The following is a 17,083-nucleotide window of genomic DNA, read 5'->3' on the forward strand; positions in this document are numbered from 1 at the left end:
TCACCACCCTCACAGGCAGCAATTTCCCTGTGCAAGGCCCTCTCCAGGCCCATGGGTGCAGCTGCTCCGCGAGCCACAATTCAAGTGTGTTTAATACTGACATAAAAAAAGGGACAATATTTAAGGGTATAAAAAAAAGTTGGTAGGAAAAGCAGCCCAGGTGAGACAGGGACAGTCCAGGTCAGGTGAGGAGAGGCTCCACCTTCATCTTCTTCACCGGCGTCGGCCCCGTGTCCGGGCTGGGACACTCCAGCTTGAGCCCGTCGCGGCGCTCCAGCGGCGCGTTCCCGGGACACGGCGCTCCCGTGCCGTTGTGCTGGGACAGCGGCTCCTCCTTCAGCCGCCCCTGCAGCTGCTCGGCCTTGGCCAGCTCGGCGCTCTCCACCACCACCGGCCCCGTCCACTCGGGCACCTCCAGCCCCAGGTGCTTCATCAGCTTGGTCATCACCTCGTCCACGTAGCCGTGGATGCGCAGGTCGGCCTGGCGGTCCTGGACAGCGGGGACATGGCTCAGGGGACAGACGGCCCCTCCCAGGGACAGCAGGATGTCCCCGGTGGGCCACTGCCAGTGGGACATGAGGTGACCCCGGGGCTCTGCTGGGGCATGGGCTGGAGCCTGGGGATAGGGACACAGGCACAGAGCCAGGGACAGAGCGTGACACGCACGAGGGAGCTCTGGTGACACCCCAGGGACCCCCAGCTCTGGGTATTAAAGACTTTGGACACTTGGGCACCAACATCTGAGCAGGAACCGAGCAGGAACTGAACAGGAACCGAGCATGCCCTACACAGACTCCGTGTGTGTGGTCATTCCATCGGGCTGTAAACCCTGAGGACACAGCAAGCTCCAGGCTGAGCTTTTACTCTGCTCCTAAGACTTGCTTGGATAAGGTTGGACAGGGCTTGGAGCAGCCTGGGATAGTGGAAGGTGTCCCTGCCCATGGGAGAGGGAACGGGATGAGCTTTAAGGTCCCTTCCAACCCAGCCCTTTCCACTATTCTAATATTTACCTGCAATCTCTGCGTGTTCAGCAGGAGTTGCAGGTTTAAACCCTCCAACCCAGGACTCCCAGCCTGTTTGCCTGCTAAGAGAGGCCACCTGGGAGGGGACAACGTGCAGGGACAAACTCGGGATGGGCCTGGAACAGGGGACAGGAGGGGAAAGGAGCAGTGTGGAGCTGCAGGACGCTCACTCACGTGTTTGGTTGCTTGGAGGTTGACAATGACCAACTTCCCTCCTCTCTTCTTGGTGATCAATGGGAGGTTCCCGCTGGGTTTGATCTGCAGAGAGGTCCCCAGGGTGACAGAGAGATCGGCTTTCCTGCAGGGAGGAGGAGAAATCCAGAATGAGGGCATGGATGGGTGGGAAGGGACTGTTCCCCTCCTGTGTCAGGAGGGTGTCAGTACCTGCAGGCCTCATCTGCCAGTGTCAGGTCACGGTCGGGCAGGGAATCTTCCCAATCCAGAATAGTGTCTCGTAACTTCCCTCTGGAAAACACACACAGGACCATGGTTTTCCTGGAAAAGGCAGGAGCTGCCTCGGCAGAGGGGACAACGACCAGAGCCTGTCCCACCCTTCTTGTCCCTGCACTGTGAAGGGACCGAGAGCACCCAGACAGATCTTCCTGCAGCCTGGGCTGCTTCTCCCAAACCCGAGGGGCTGTTGGCTCATCCCCCTGTCCCACATGGCAGGAGGGATCCCTACCTGCAGGCCCGCAGCCCCCGGGCCTTGGTGACGCTGCAGAGGCGGCCCGTGGGCTTGAGCCCCATGCTGCCCACGACGGCATCGCGCACGTACTGCCTGCAGAGACACGGAGCTGCTCAGGGCTGGGCTCAGGGAGGGGCTGGAGTGCCCCCCACCGCAGCCTGGGATGGAAATCCCAGCCCAGCTTCCCCTGGGATGGAAATCCCAGCCCAGCCCCTCCCCAGGGCTCACGTACTTCCCGCATTTCACGCACTCTTCCACAAACATGTTCCCGTGGAGCTCGGCCAACTTGTCCCTGTGGGAGAAAGGCAGAGGTGAGCTGGGAAGGGTGGGGAGCCCTGGGAGAACCCTACCTCCTCCCCAGGAACCTCAAGGGCTTCCCTGCGTTCCAGCTCTGCCAGGTGATGGGTTCATCCCCCAACAGGTACTGAGGGAGGGACAGCAGGTCCTGGCCTTTCAATTTCAGTGTTTCCATCTGCAGCACTGATTGCAGCTCCTGATCCACTCAAATCTCTTCTGGGAGCATCCAGATCTTTGCTTTTCCAGCACCCAACATTCCTGTCTGTCCCTGTGCTGTCCCAGCCCTCTGACACCTCTTTTTCCTAAAATTCCCCTCAGGCTCAGAGCAGAAGCCAGAGGAAAACACAGCCATGCTCTCCCTATTTTCCTCAGAGCCCCACGCCGACTGGGAACTTCCTCCAGGCTGTGTGAGACAGGACTGACTTGATTTCCCCCAGTTTGGCCCCAGTTCAGCTTGCTCAAGCACAGGCTTTGCTTGGGATGCAGAGCTGGGCTGAGCTGGAACAGGAGCCAGAGGCTCCAGGCTGTGGAAGCACCATGGAATTCTGTCATCATTCCCTACTGCTCTTCCCATGGTTGTTTAGGTTAAACAGACAAGGAGCAGGACCCAGGACCTGGGGTTTGTAATGACAGGAAATGCCTGGAGGCAGCTCTGGCTGAAGGTGTTTGTGACAGGCACCTTCTCCTGGTGCTCCTCAGCCACATCCTGACTCATGGAATCACAGAATGGATGGGGTTGGAAAAGGCCTTAAAAGATCAGCCCCCTGCCATGGGCAGGGACACCTCCCATGTCCCAGGCTGCTCCAAGCCCCATTCCACCCCTGGCCCTGCACAGGACACCACAACAATCCCACCTGGTGCCTGAGAGTGTCCAAGGCCTGTCCCTGTCTCCATCCTTGTTTCCAGGGATGGGCCATCCCATTTTTCTCTGGGAAACCTATGCCAGGGCCTCCTTTCCCTCAGCATAAAACACCAGAGGTAGCAGTGTCACACTGGGCATCTTTCAAGCCTATCCTCGGCAGGGGGAACGAGATGGGCTTTAAGGTCCCTCCCAACCCAAAACATTCTGGGATTCCATCAGTCCATAATCCATTTTTGCACAAACAGCACCTGGAAAAATTTCCAGAGAGCAACAGCCAAGGCTGATTTCATTCCATGACCCTCTGGATCAGAACCAGAACCTCCCTCCTCTAAAATTCCAGCTGGTTTATCCCCTCCCAGCTTCTACTCCCTGTATCAGCCAGGGCAGAGATTCCTTGGGAATCAAACCCTCTGTGTGGGGCTGGGAAAGTACCGTGGGAATCCTGACCGCACGTGCAGGCCGTCCACGTTCTGGCTGACCAGGAATTTCAGGATTCCCACTCTCTGCAGCCCCAGCAGCGCCATGTGAGTCTTGGAGGGCCTGGCGTTCTCAAAGGTGGTGTCGAATTTTGGGGAGAGCCCTTTCTCTTCCATAGTCCAGACACCATTGGGACCTCTGGAAAGAGCAGGAAGGGAGGGCTCAGGCTCCAGGTGCCCCATCCATGGGAGCAGAGCTCATGGATCAGCAGGGTTCTGGGGCAAACACAGCACACGTGGGGATTCTGTGGGAACAGCCGAGGATCCGGGATGGACAGCAGGGATGGGGCAGGTCTGGGTTAAATCAGAGCTTTCCACAAAGGAAGATGGACACGGAGGAGGTGCCACCCTGCCAGCCTGGGACTCACCTGAAGTCAGGGATCCCCGAGGCCGTGCTGATCCCTGCTCCCGTGTGAAACACCACATTGGAGGAGCTCCGGATCAGGTCTGCCAGCTCCTGCACCTTCCGCTCCAGCTCCTCCGGAGGGTCGAAAATCTGGGAAAAGACAAAAACCAGTGTGGGCATGGATTATATAGGGAATTAATCCTTCCCTGTGAGGGTGGGGAGGCCCTGGAATTCCCAGAGCAGCTGGGGCTGCCCCTGGATCCCTGGAATGCCCAAGGCCAGGCTGGACAGAGCTTGGAGCAGCCTGGGACAGTGGAAGGTGTCCCTGCCATGGCAGGGGTGAGACTGGAGGATCCCTCAGGTCCCTTCAACCCAAACCATTCTGGCATTCCATGATTCTAGAGCCCCAGTAGGCCACAATTCTTCCTTTTTCATGAAGGATTTTGCATTCTTTAATGACCAAAACATTTAATGGGAGAGACTCTGCGTTGTCTGGAGCGTCTCCACGCAGGGACAGGGCTGGGAACAGCCAACACCAACAGGGAATTTGTTGCTCTGACAGGCAGCTGGCCCAGGCTGGGCTCCAGGAGCGACCCAGGGCCACCCCACGTGTGCTCAGCTCCAGCTGTCACCAGCAGTGCCACCAGCTCTGGGGACAGGGCAGGGCCGAGGGACAGCGAGGGACGTGGGAACCGTGGAGGTGGGGACACGAGCCGCTGGTTTGGGCACGAGATTTAATTCCTGAGATGCTTCTCCAGCCCATTCTCCTGGGGACAGGGACAAGGACAGGACCCTGTGTGTCCCCTCAGCATCCCCTTGGCTCAGGCCAGGCTCCTGAGTGTCCCTGTCGCTGCCCCCAAAGCCCGTTTTAAACTTCCCGGGAACTGCTGGGGCTCAGGGGGGCACGGACGGAGCCAAGGGGGGAGAAGGAGAGAGCTGGGGTCATGGAAAGGGCCATGGAGGGGGCACAGGGAGGGAGCTGGGGGTGGGCTGGGGACGACACGAGGGGGACGAGGGAGCCATGGGGTGTCTGGGGACAGACACCCGGGGAAGGGGGACAAGGAGGGAGCCGCGGGCTGTGCTGGGGACACACAAAGGGCTCGGTCCCTCCCCGGTGCGGGGCGCAGGCCGCGGTTGCCATGGGAACGCGCCGGGCCGCGGCAGGGCCCGCGGGAGGCCCGGGCGGGCCGAGGCTCCCCGGGGCGGGCGGGGGTTCCCCCGGCGGTGCCGCGCTCACCTCGGGGAGGCCGCACTTGCCCTTGTCCGAGTACGGGGACAGCCCGGCCGCGTAATTCACCGCCATCGGCGCGGCCGCGGCGCGGCCGGAAGAGCCGGGCGGGGCCGGGGCCGCGGGACACGCCCCGGGGCCGCCGCCGCCATCTTGGAGCCGGGCAAGGCGGGGCTGCCCTCAGCTCGTCCCGGCACCGCCCCGGCACCGGCCGGGAACGGCCCTGCCCTGAGCGTGCTGCGAGTGTGCCCGGACAGGGCACGGACACTGCCCTGAGTGTGCACGGACACTGCCCTGAGTGTTCCCCTAACACTGCCCGAACACTATCCCGACACTGCCCCGACACTATCCCGACATTATCCCGACACTGCCGCACTTGCACTGAACCCCCGTCCCGGGGGGACACGGGGATGGGCAGGGTGTGCCAGAGATGGGCACGGGGTGCTGGCAAATCCAGGGAAGGACAGGGAAGGACAGGGGTGCCAGGGAGGGACAGGGAAGGACAGGGGTGCCAGGGAGGGGCAGGGAAGGACAGGGGTGCCAGGGAGGGGCAGGGCACGCTGACAAGAACAGGAGGTGCTGGCAAAACCAGGGGCTGCCAGAGCGGGGGTGTCAGGTCAGGAGAGGAGGCGCCACCGAGGGCGAGGAGTGTTTTGGATGGGCGAGAGGTGCCAACCTTCCCCAGGCACCGCCAGCACCCCCGGGCCGTGTCCCCTGTCCCCGGGCATGGCAGGTGCCCGCAGATCCCTCCCCAAACACGGCCCGGCCCGGCCCCCCCGGCTGCCCGGGGCTGAAACCGCAGCCGCGGCCGTAACACAATCCCCGGCTCCGGTTCCCGGCTCCGGGCGCGGCTCCGGGAGCGCCAGGACGGGCTGGGAGCCGCGGGATCGGGGGCGCTGAGCTGTCCCCAGGCAGGGACAGACCCAGAGCGTGGCCATCCCCCCCGAGCAGGTGCCGCAGGGCTGAGGCTGGGCCACCATGAAGAGCCTGAAGGCCAGGTTCAAGAAGGCAGATGTGAGTGCCATCCCTGGGGACATGGGGACACGGGGACCTGCTCTAGGATGTCCATGGGGACACGGGGACCTGCCCTAGGGCGTTCACTGGGACATGAGGACCTGGGGATTTCCCCCAGGATGCCCCCAGAGTCACAGCGACACGGGGACTTGCCCTGGGACACATGGTGGTCACTCACAACGGGGACAGCAGCCCCACAGAGGTTGGCACTGCCACCCTGAACGATGGGATGGAGCCCCCAGTGCTCCCCCAGTGCTCCCAGAGCCATCGCTGGGAGCGGGGCACAGCAAAGGGGAAGGAAGCGTGTCCCAGGTCCCCTCCCTGTCCCCTTCCTGGGGACAAGTGCCGCTTTGCCAGCTGCCACCGCCCGTGGAAGCAGCCTGTCGATGCTCCTCAATTATTCAGCGGCAGCCTGGCACGGGGCCGCAGAGGGCAGAGGGGCACAGCGCTGTCCCCAGTGCACTGCGAGGGACACAGCTGGGGACACGGGGACACAGCTTGAAGCTCCTCACCTGGAGTCTGGGGGACCATCCTGCACGGGGTGCTCTGTGCCTCGGTGTCCCCACACTGCCCCGGACACGTCCCTGAGGGGCTCCCGATGTCCTGCTGCCAGCGGGACTGCCCGGACAGCACCTGGGGACCCTCTGCGTTTTGGGGTTCCTCCCTAGGGCTGTTTGGGGGGGCCCGTGAGGTGCAGGCGGGGGGATCTATCCCTCCCTTGGCCCCAGGGCAGGCCGGGGGGCGCCAGGGCCCCCTCCTCGGGGGCCAGAAGGATGCTCAGCCCTCTTTTGGGGGTGCTTTTGAGCACGAGGTGGCACAGCTGCCCTCCCGCAACCTCTCCCACTTTTACTGGGCCCAGTCTGGGTGCCGGTCCCTGCCTGGGAGCTGCTCCCCGCTCCGTGCCGGGATGCAGGGATGCGCGGAGCGGGGGATGCTGAGGAGAGAGGGAGGGAAGGAGGGAGGGCCGGGGGTGGAGGAGGCGGGTCCGGCTCCCACTGCCGCAGCCCCGGCCCCCGCCCGGGCGGCGATGCCGGAGCGCTTCGGGCTCGGGGGTGCCCGTGCCGGCCGGGGCGGGGGGCGGGGGGCGCATGGCGTCCTCCCGCCGCCTCCTGCTCAGCACCATGAAGCAGATCTGCCTTTGTGCCGCCGCCTCCTTCGCGGTACGTCCCGGCTCCCCTCCCGGCTCCCCTGCGGCCGCGTCCCCCCCGCCCCACCTGCAGCCGCCATCCCCGTCCCCATCGCGGGGCTCCCCCGTGTCCCCCCCATCCTGCTTTGTCCTTGCCTGACAAGGGGGTGGGGGGAGCGGGCACCACCCTCCCAGTTTGCCCAGGAGCTCTGGGAGACTGGTTTGTTCCCTGTCCCTGGTCCGGCTGGGCTGGAGGGGCTCGGGGGGCACCCGGCGGGCACAGGCGGGTTTGGGACAGGTGCCAGCGGCTCCCGAAAGGTGACATCCATTTCCTGCCGCCGCGACCGCAGCCAGCGCCGCTTTGTCGTCACCGGCTGCGGGGTGAAGCCAGGACTTGCAGTCCTTGTCCTGGTCCTGTCCTGCTCCGGGTCGCTCCTTCGGGACACGGATTGCGGGGGCACCGGGAGAGCAAATCCCCATCTGGGGTTTTGTGGGGGACAGAGCTGTGCCCCGTTGTCCCGGGAGGCTGGAGCATCCCTGGGGATCTGCTCTGGCTGCCGGCTGTGCTCGCCCCGGTCTGATCCCTTCCTCCTCCGGGAGCAAAGCAGGGCTGGGAATGGGATCAGCGGGGAGAACGGGCAGGGCTGGGGCTCCCAAGGGTGCTGGCTGGGTTTAGTACTGGGATTTTGGGGTGGCTGGGGCAAACCCCGGGGCAGTTGGACTCACTGCCAAATCCCAGCCTGGCACAGCTAAACTGGGCTGTGTCTAAATCTGCTCTGTGAGCTGCAAACTGGGGGGGGCTGCAGGGGATTTTCATCCCAATCCCAGCTGAACTCTGTAGCTGGGGGTGAGCTCCCAGGAGAGGGGCACAGACACGGCCACCCCCAGGGACAGGGCTGGATGGAGCACAGCAGGGATGGGGACAAGGACAGGCAGCCCAGCCCAGCCCTGCCCGCCCTGGGGACAGCACTGTCACAGCTGACACTGTCACAGCCTCCTCTGGGCTCCGTTGCAGAGCCAGGACTGGACCAAGAACGACGAGAAGCTGCTGCAGGCCGTGGACTACAACGATGCCGGGCGGGTCACGTCGCTCCTGCTCCGCAAGGGCCTGGTGCCCACCAAGCTGGACTCGGAGGGCAAATCGGCGTGAGTGCCAGCCCCGCCCTGGGGACACGGCTGGGGACAGGGGACACGAGTCCCACAGCCCCTGGTCTCACTGCAGGTTCCACTTGGCTGCCACGCGGGGCAACGTGGACTGCCTGGAAGCAATGCTGGCCCACGGCGTGGATGCCATGACCAAGGACAGCTCGGGTGAGGGCACGGCCACCACGTGCCCCTGCCTAATGCCATGGGCCACACGGGGCCACTGGTTGTCCCCAGGTGTTGAGGCTGAGGGAACAGAGGTGGTGGCCACACCTGGGGGGCTGTAAGTTGTCCCAGTTTCCTAAAGGAGCTCAAGCAGTGCCTGATGAGCTGCTGGGGTTGTCCCCTTCCTGCTCAGCCCCATTCCAGCAGATCCTGCTGTGCCCGTCTCTCTGTCTGTCCCCAAGCTGTCCCCTCTGGCACAGCCCTGCTGGCCGTGCTCTGACCTGTTTGTCCCTTCCCAGGTTACACTGCCCTGCACTTGGCCTCCAAGCACGGCCACCCTCAGTGTGTCAGCAAACTGCTGCAGGTACAGGGAGAGGGAGGAGGGACAGAGGGATGGAGGGAGGTGTTGTGCCAGCGCGGTGTCCTCCCTGTCCTTCAACCCCCTTCCCTCACCCTCGGCATGCTGCTTCCCAGCTCCGTGCGCTGCTGCCCGGCACCGGGGAGCCACACGGGCTCTGTCCCTTGTCCTTCACCACAGCGTGGAGCCAGAGGGGGTTTGTCTGTCTGTCCCCCTCCTTCACCACACCACGGAGTCTGTCAGTCCCCTGCCCTTCACTGTGCCAGAGCCACTCGAGCAGTCTATCCCTCTGTCCCCCTCCTCCGGTGACCCAGGCTCTCCCCCCAGGCCTCCTGCCCCGTGGATGTGGCCGATGGCAGCGGCAGGACCGCGCTGCACCTGGCGGGTGAGTAGGGACAGTGCCAGCCCTGTCCCGCTCATGTCCCCGCGGGGGCAGCGCTCAGCCTCTGTCCTTGTCCGCAGCTGCCAGCGGCTGCATCTCCTGCTCCGAGATCCTCTGTGACTTCAAGGCTCCCTTGAACAGCAAGGACAAGGTGAGGTCCCTCTGCTCCCGGTCCTGCTGTGCCAGGCTGCGGCCATCCCGAAACGCAGCACAGCTTGGGGCGTGCTGTGGAAATCGGGGTGATACCGGGAGTCATGTCAGGGTGCCCGTGGGGGGATCTGAGCCTCCCCGCTCATCCTCCCCCGTGCCGTGCCCAGGACGGCTCCACGCCGCTGATCCTGGCTGCCAAGATGAGCCACTCGGAGCTGTGCCGGTACCTCCTGCACCGCGGGGCCGCCGTCAACTGCCGGGACCTGCAGGGCAGGTGGGGCTGCAGCGCTGGGGGCCGGGAGCGGCCGCGGGGATTGTCCCTCACCCGCGCTCTCCCCGTGCCCAGGACAGCCCTGATGCTGGCCTGCGAGAGCGGCAGCGTGGACACCGTGGAGGTGCTGGTCAGCGCCGGCGCCCGCGTGGCCGTGGTGGATGCCACCGGCCACGACGCCGCTCACTACGGGCTGGCCACGGGCAACGCTCTCATCCAGCACCTCCTGCAGGAGGCGGCCCAGCGCCGCTCCTGGGCCAGCGGTGAGGCTGCCGGGGCACCCCGCGCTCCCTGACACCGTCACTGGGGGTTGTCGCCGGCAGGGAAGGGCTGGCAGGGGCCGGGGGCACGTGTCCCCTTTTCCTGGATGTTTGGAGCCGCCTTTGCCTGTGCTGTCCCCAGCCCAAGTGCCCCTGCACTCACCCGAGCTTCTAAATCTCCTCCATTTCTCTTCCCTGCCGCTCTGTCCCACAGAAGAGGAGTCGACCGAGCAGACATCGCAGGTGAGGGGCTGGTGTCCATCCCTGAGGGTCCCCTGGCTCAGGAAGGAGGGAGGGCACTGTGAGTGTCACCTCTCCTCTGCTCTGGGGTGCCCACAGGCGTCTTCGCCCAGCCAGTCGTCCGTCAGGGAGAAGAACAGCACCCCGAGGAAGAGGAAGGCCCCTCTGCCTCCCCTGGGCACCTCCAGCCAGGTGAGAAATGGATCCCCAGGTCCTCACCTGGCCTGGCAGGTGCAGAGTAGCCCAAACCACTCCTCAGTGAGAGGTCCCTCATTGGGGGGTCTGTGCCAAAAAGCCCCCTCAGGCACGCCGTGGGATTTCTGGGGGTTCTTGTGCCAGGAGTTGGACTCAGTGCTTTCCGTGGTTCCCTGCAGGAGGACCGGGATGCCTACGAGGAGATCGTGCGGCTGCGGCAGGAGAGGGCCCAGTTCCTGCAGAAGATCCGGGGCTTGGAGCAGCAGGAGAAGCAGAGACGGGAGGTACCGGCTGCAGGGTCCTGGGGAGATGCTCCCGTGTCCCCAGGGAGCAGAGGGGACGGGCAGATGGGGACAGCACTCATCCCTCCCTGTTTTCTCCCTGGGTCCTGCCAGCGGGCGGAGCTGGATGAGAGCTCCCTGCGCTCCATGGAGAAGCAGGTGAGGCCAGGGAAGAGCTTGGAGGTGACCTCAGCTCTCCGAGGGGTCCTGGTGCTGGGAATGCCACCAGGACTCTGCCAGGAGCTAAGGGGACCCTATTTCTGTGTCCTGCCCTGCAGATCCGGGAGCTGGAGGAGCAGCTGGTGGCACGGGATGGGGAGAAGAACAAGCTGGGCAAGGAGGTGGAGGCTCTGCGGAGCCGCCTATCCTCGATGGAGGTGGGTGTGGGCAGGACACAGCTGGCAGTGCCCAGGGCTGGGGACAGCGGTGTCACCTCCACCCTGCACCCCCAGAATGAGAAGGAGAACACGAGCTATGACATCGAGACGCTGCAAGACGAGGAGGGGGTCCCACTCGAGTTCCCAGGTAGATCTTGCCAGCCTCCCAAGGACACCTTGGGGAGGTGACACTGGGCAGTGGGGGCACAGTGGGCACAGCCCCAGGTCCCTGTGCCCTGCAGGAGCGGAGATGCTGCTCTCCAAGAAGACACTGAGCCCCTCGGCCGAGGAGCTGCTGGCCACACTACAGGGGCAGGTGCAGTCCCTGACCGTGCAGAACAAGGAGCTGAGGGAGAAAATCCAGGCACGTCCCCCTCTGTCCCTCCGTCTGTCCCTCTGTTCCTTGTCCCCTGGCCCACAGCGGCCTCACGGTCTGTCGGCAGGTGCTGGAGAACTACGAGCGGGACGAGAGCAGCCCCGCTGCCCCGGGGGACGTGGTGCCCGCCAGTCTGTACCAGGCCCTGCAGCGGGAGCTGGAGCGGCTGCGGGCGCAGGGCAGGGAGGCCACGGCGCGAGCCGGAGGGGTCGGGCAGCGCGGGGCCTCGGAGCCCATCCTGGAGGGAACCACAGGGCCACACCCTGCCGAGGAGCCAGCCTGGGCCTGGGGAGAGTGCAAGGCAGCCCTGAGAGAGCTGGGGGTGCAGACATCCTCCTCCTCCTCACCCTCCGGTGAGCGGGAGCCGGGAGCGGAGCTGGCAGAGGCACGGGCGGCCCTGAAGCGGGCACAGACCGAGCTGGAGGAGCGGGAGCGGCGGCTGAAGGAGCTGCAGGCCCGGCTGGAGGCCATGGCCTCGCCGGGAGCCTCCGTGGAGGAGGCGTCGCGGGAGAAGGAAGCACTGCTGGAGCGCTGCGGGCGCGCCGAGGCCGAGGCCGAGGCTCTGCGGCGGGAGCTGGCGGCGAGGCCGCGGGATGCGCCGGGAGCGGCGGAGGCCGAGGCACGGCTGGCGGAGCTCCGGGCCACGCTGGCGCGCAGGGAGGCCGAGCTGGGCGCGCTGCGGGAGCGGCTGCGGGAGCACGAGAAGGAGGCCCCGGCGTGGCTGCAGCGGGCACAGGCCGAGGGCTGGGTGTCCCGGGACGAGCACGCCCGCGCCACGGCCACGCTGCAGGAGCAGGCACGGGCCCTGCGGGAGCGCCTGGCGCAGCTGGAGGCCACGGCCAACGCCAAGGCCCGCGAGGCCTCAAAGCTGAAGGCAGAGCTGGCAGCGGCTGTGCCGCGGGCCCAGCACGAGGCGGCCGAGGCCGGGCTGAGGGCGGAGGCGGCGGCACTGGCGAAACGGCTGCAGGAGCTGGAGCGGCGGCACGAGAAGACGTGCGAGGAGGTGTTCCGCGTGCAGCGGCAGGCGCTGTTCATGAAGAGCGAGCGGCAGGCGGCGGAGGACAGGCTGGGCGCCGTGCAGAAGCAGCTGGAGCAGGCCCAGGACGAGGCGCGGCGGCTGCGGGAGCTGCATGGCCACGCTGAAGATGCGGCACGGCTGGTCAGGGACAGGGACAGGAAGGTAGGGGACAGGGAACCGTGAGGGGCCGCTCGGCCACACATGTGGAGTCACTGAATTTGGGCTGGAAGGGACCTTAAAGCTTATCCCATTCCACCCCCTGCCATGGCAGGGACACCTTCCACTGTCCCAGGCTGCTCCAAGCCCCGTCCAGCCTGGCCTTGGACACTTCCAGGGATCTGGGAGCAGCCACAGCTGCTCTGGGTAACCTGTAACCCTTATGCCCTGTGCAGATCACGGAGCTCTCCAAGGAGGTTTTCAGGCTGAAGGAAGCCCTGAACGCCCTCCCTGAGTCAGGGGGGCCTCCAGAATCCCCACCCAACACGGCCGCGCTCCAGGCCCAGATCCGGGCGCTGGAGGAGAAGCTGGAGGTGGGTCACCTGCTGGGTTCGGGGCTCCCCCGAGCACCCAGCCCTGTGGCCAAACCCCCTCCCTGTGCTGCAGGAGACAGAGACGAGGCACAGCAAGGTGGTGACGCTGTACCGGAGCCACCTGCTCTATGCTGTACAGGTGAGCTGGGGACAGGGCTGGGGACACTGGCGTGGAGGCTGGGACAGGTGCCAGCCCTGGGACACGCATGGAGCTGTCCCCACTCCATGTGCCCACCAATGTCTCCTCCACCCCAGGGCCACATGGACGAAGACGTGCAGAGACTCTTGTGCCAGATCCTGAGGATGCAGCGGCTGCAGGAGCAGGGCAGATGAGCCCCTGCCAGCACGGGTGGCAGGGGAAGTGGGGGGACAGGTCTGTCACAGCACCCTGTGCGTCCCTTTGCTTGTCCAGGCACCTAGTCCACCCCCAGCACAGCAGCAATAAAGTTATTTATAATCACACGAAAGTGGAGGCTTCTCTCTGGCGGGGCTGCGGTGGGCACAGTGGGCTGTGGAGCCCCGAGGGGGGCTCCAGGCCTCACACCGGAGCCCCAAGGTTGTCACAGGCCTCACGTCGGAGCCTGGAGAGTTCCAGGCCTCACACCGGAGCCCCGAGGGGGGCTCCAGGCCTCACACCGGAGCCCCGGGGGGGGGGCTCCAGGCCTCACACCGGAGCCCCAAGGTTGTCACAGGCCTCACGTCGGAGCCTGGGGAGTTCCAGGCCTCACACCGGAGCCCCGAGGGGGGTTCCAGGCCTCACACCGGAGCCCCGAGGGGGGTTCCAGGCCTCACACCGGAGCCCCGGGGCCGTTACAGACACCCCCCCGGTGCCCTCTGGTGGTCAAGCCCGTCGCTGCTTTCCCGCGCTCTGGCAGGGGGCGCTGCGCACATGCGCAGTGGGGCCCGAGGCGGTGGCGCCCCCGGCTGGTCCCAGCGCTTCCCGCCGCTCGCAGCCCCTGCGCGCGGGGCCGGGAGAACCTGGGGCGCAGACCCTGAGGGCTGGGGCGATGGCGGGAAACGGGGGCAGATGTGGAGGGGGAAAAAATACTTAAAGATTGTCTTGGGCCACCCCTGCCATGGCAGGGACACCTCCCACTGTCCCAGGCTGCTCCAAGCCCCGTCCATCCTGGCCTTGGACACTTGCAGGCATCCAGGGGCAGCCACAGCTTCTCTAGCCACTCTGTGCCAGGGCCTGCCCACCCTAACACGTAGGAATTCCTTCCCAATATCCCGTCTCTGGGATTTGATGGAGACCTGGGCAGAGATCCGCCACTTTCCGGATAGCACCGAGCCCTTTACCAAGCTTTGCCGGGATTTGTCCCCTCTCGATTTTCTTCCCTGAGCTCTCCTGGCCTCTGGAAACACTTTGTGTCCTCACAGATCGTTTTAGAAAAAGGGCTGCCTCATCCCATCCTGTGAAGTTCCACCTCGCTCCAGCTGAGGGCACGATTGGGAGCCTGTGGAGCTGAGGATTTTTCCAGGAAGACAGACAAGTTGGACAAGATCCCAGATTTCCATCTCGGGTATCCGAGACAGAGCAGCCTCACACCCGACCAGTGTTCGTTCCCACCAGGAACGAGAGCAGGGAAGAACCTGGTTCTTATAAAATGAGAAAATAAATAGGAGTCACCAGGTCAGGGATGGGACCGCAGTTATCTGCGGGATGAGCAGCCAGCGGTTGGAGGCTCCAAAGGATTTCCAGCCCCAGGAATACACTCCCACCAGCAGGAGTTAATGGGATGTCAGTCCACGGGAGAGCTTCCTTCCATGGGACATGTGGGATGGAGGCAGTGATCCCTGCAGGCTTCCAGCTCCTCCTGTGTCTGCCTTACAGCTGTGTAACCTTCCAAACACACAGCAAAGGGAAAATCCCTGGGAAAGTGGCGGCTGCCTTCGGCCACACGCTGACAGTCGGCTCTGGTGTGTCCATTCCATGATCCCAAAGCGGCCGGCCAGCACACCTGGGCTGTCCTGGGGTGATCCTGTAACCCAAACAGCCTCGGGGGTGCCTGGAGTGAAATCTGGGGTCTGCAATCGGCCCTTTGGAGCAGCTGCTGGCTCGGGAATGCGGCTTTACAAGGCAAAAACAGATTTTCATAAGGGGACAAATTCCCCCTCCTGGTTGTCTCGGCAGTTTGTGGATTTTGCTGTGTAAGCAAGAAAAAACAATAAATTATACTGCTTATTTCAGGGAGGCAGAATTGCTTAACACTTAAAACCAGGACCAATTATTTTTTCTTCCTGGCTCCATTTCATCACGTCTGACCTTAGGAAGGACGTCAGCTCTCCTGCAAAATTCCTATATTTTAGGGTGACAATAATCACTAATCCATCCCAGAGAGTGGGGCTGGTTAATATATCAAAAAGGTCTTTAAGCTTTTTGTTGGTTCAGATTTTCCTAAAGCCGCTGCTGCACCAACAGGTTTGCACTGTAAAATCAGTTTAAAGCAGCAGAAATGCTGCATTCTTTCTAAAACATGATGGCAGATTCCTGAGGGCTTTTCCAGGATGGTTCCTGTGTCATTTGTGTTTGTTTTGTCATTTTGATTTTGGGTTCTGATTCAAAAATGGCCTTGGCAGGACAGGTTTCGTTGGTGCCTGGCAGCTCTCAGATCTCACAGATGTTTCTTCAGCGTTTATGTTCAGATTCTGGAGGTGTCTATGTAATCAAAAGACACCGCTTTTGATTAATTTATGTCCTTACCAATCCCTGGGCAGGCTGGGAAGGGAATCTCTGACAGCACAGAAGCTTTTTTACTCCCCTAATGTGAGTTCCCTAGGTTTCCTATGCCAGCAGCACAGGGGTGTGTAACTCAAGCCATGGTTTGGGGAAGAAAGGAGCCTGCACACCCTGACTTTCATGGGTGGAGAGCTTGGCAATCCTCACTTAGACCCTTTCCAACCGGGGGTTTTGGCCTCAGGAGAAGGGGCCTGCTGGAGAACTGCCCCTATAAACCTTCTCTGGATCTTATTGCACGTTCCCAAAGCTCCTGGGTTTAGTCTGGGGCTGTTCTGCCTCAGCACTGGGGAATGTCCCAATTACAGAGCTCTGAGTGCCCCCCGTGCCAGGCAAAGGGGCTCTGCTTTGGACAGTGTCCCTGACACTGCCCCTTCCCTCCTTCCCCTTCACAGCCCCTCCAAGTGCAGCAAAACTGCTGATTCCCATCGAAGGGATACTGCTGGGCACTAACAAGCTCAACTCCCTTTTAAAAGCCAGTCCTGGTCTCAGGAGATCTAATTTAGGAGCACAAGGAAGGCCAGGGTGTCCTGCAGGGCCCCGGGGTGGGAGCTGCTCCGTGAGGAGCTCCAGCCTGGTTAGCTGCCAGAGCCTGGAGTATTTTTATCCATCTCCAAGCTGCCAGAGGCTCCCAGCCCCACCTGAGCGTGGTGCAGGACAGACTCACCTCTGCAGCGGGAGTTTGTTCTCCCAGGGACTGGCAGCAGGATTCCATGGGAATTCCCATTTGTCCTTTGCTATGGGCTTGAGCTCCCACCTGCTTTCCCAAAGGGTTTGGGAGAGGATGGCAGAGCTCTTGGGAAGGAATTCCTGACTGGGAGGGGGTGAGGCCCTGGCACAGGGTGCCCAGAGCAGCTGGGGCTGCTCCTGAATCCCTGGCAGTGCCCAAGGCCAGGCTGGATGGAGCTGGGAGCTCCTGGGACAGTGGGAGATGTCCCTGATGTCCCTGCCATGGCAGCGATGGCACTGGGTGGGATTTAAGGTCCCTCCAACCCAAACCATCCTGAGATTCTTGATTTCATAGCCTGTGTTCCCACCAAGGACAGAACCCCCCAAAGTCAGAACCCCCCAAAACGGTGACATCCAGCCCCAGGAATGCCATGGTGATGGAGTGACAGGAAACAAATGGGGTCCTGAGACAAGCAGGAGACATGAAAGCAGCCAGCTTCACCCTGGTCAATATGGTCTGCTTTAAACTCTGTTTTTACTTCAGATTCGGGCTGCCAATAACTCCTTCAAACAATGATCTAATGCCTGTGTGAATGTTTGTAAAACCTCACTGCTCTGGCAGGTTGAGCTCTTGCCAAGAAGCAATCACATGTAATTAGGGAGAAGGAGTTGGAATCTCCTGGCTGTGCAGTGCAGCCCATTTTCCAGTTGTGTTTGTCCCATTTGGAGCACCTCACTCCTGGGGGTGTGCTCCGAGCTGGGGTTTGTGGGACACGCTCCTGTCCCCAAGGGAATCTCTGTGGGAAGCACTGCCAGGAACCTGCTGGAAAACACGAGGTACCTGTGCTGGCCAGCGTGACAAGGACAGAACCAAA

General features: G+C 63.0%; 2 protein-coding genes across 5 annotated transcripts; one reads left to right on the plus strand and one right to left on the minus strand.

Annotated features, from left to right (window-relative positions):
- Window positions 1-74: 74 nt before the first annotated feature.
- On the minus strand, window positions 75-13,651 carry SIRT6 (sirtuin 6). Of its 3 annotated transcripts, XM_086862637.1 has the most exons (9): window positions 13,407-13,651; window positions 9,949-13,311; window positions 3,711-3,838; window positions 3,299-3,481; window positions 1,940-1,999; window positions 1,705-1,800; window positions 1,407-1,487; window positions 1,197-1,320; window positions 75-490 (listed from the first exon to the last, which is right to left on the minus strand). In XM_086862637.1, exons 2-9 carry the CDS (start codon window positions 10,045-10,047, stop codon window positions 182-184), a joined length of 1,080 nt encoding a protein of 359 aa, XP_086718763.1. In that variant the 5' UTR covers window positions 10,048-13,311; window positions 13,407-13,651; the 3' UTR covers window positions 75-181. The 3 variants fall into 3 exon arrangements, with proteins under 3 accessions (XP_086718763.1, XP_086718764.1, XP_086718765.1); XM_086862638.1 differs by lacking the exons at window positions 9,949-13,311; window positions 13,407-13,651 and adding an exon at window positions 4,926-5,087; XM_086862639.1 differs by lacking the exons at window positions 75-490; window positions 13,407-13,651 and adding an exon at window positions 540-1,098 and having other exon boundaries at window positions 9,949-10,024.
- On the plus strand, window positions 5,877-13,144 carry ANKRD24 (ankyrin repeat domain 24). 2 transcript variants are annotated; one of them, XM_086862635.1, is made up of 19 exons: window positions 5,877-5,930; window positions 8,072-8,202; window positions 8,279-8,367; window positions 8,664-8,728; window positions 9,050-9,107; window positions 9,185-9,255; window positions 9,422-9,528; window positions 9,601-9,788; window positions 10,000-10,028; window positions 10,125-10,217; window positions 10,400-10,504; window positions 10,616-10,660; window positions 10,780-10,878; window positions 10,954-11,026; window positions 11,121-11,242; window positions 11,322-12,434; window positions 12,665-12,802; window positions 12,876-12,941; window positions 13,058-13,144. In XM_086862635.1, the coding sequence occupies exons 1-19, from the start codon at window positions 5,895-5,897 to the stop codon at window positions 13,133-13,135; spliced, it is 2,706 nt and encodes a 901-aa protein (XP_086718761.1). In that variant the 5' UTR covers window positions 5,877-5,894; the 3' UTR covers window positions 13,136-13,144. The 2 variants fall into 2 exon arrangements, with proteins under 2 accessions (XP_086718761.1, XP_086718760.1); XM_086862634.1 differs by lacking the exon at window positions 5,877-5,930 and adding an exon at window positions 6,921-7,090.
- Window positions 13,652-17,083: the final 3,432 nt, after the last annotated feature.

The sequence above is a fragment of the Cyanistes caeruleus genome, chromosome 25 (genome assembly GCF_971803275.1).
Source record: "Cyanistes caeruleus chromosome 25, bCyaCae1.hap1.1, whole genome shotgun sequence".
NCBI lineage: Eukaryota > Metazoa > Chordata > Aves > Passeriformes > Paridae > Cyanistes > Cyanistes caeruleus.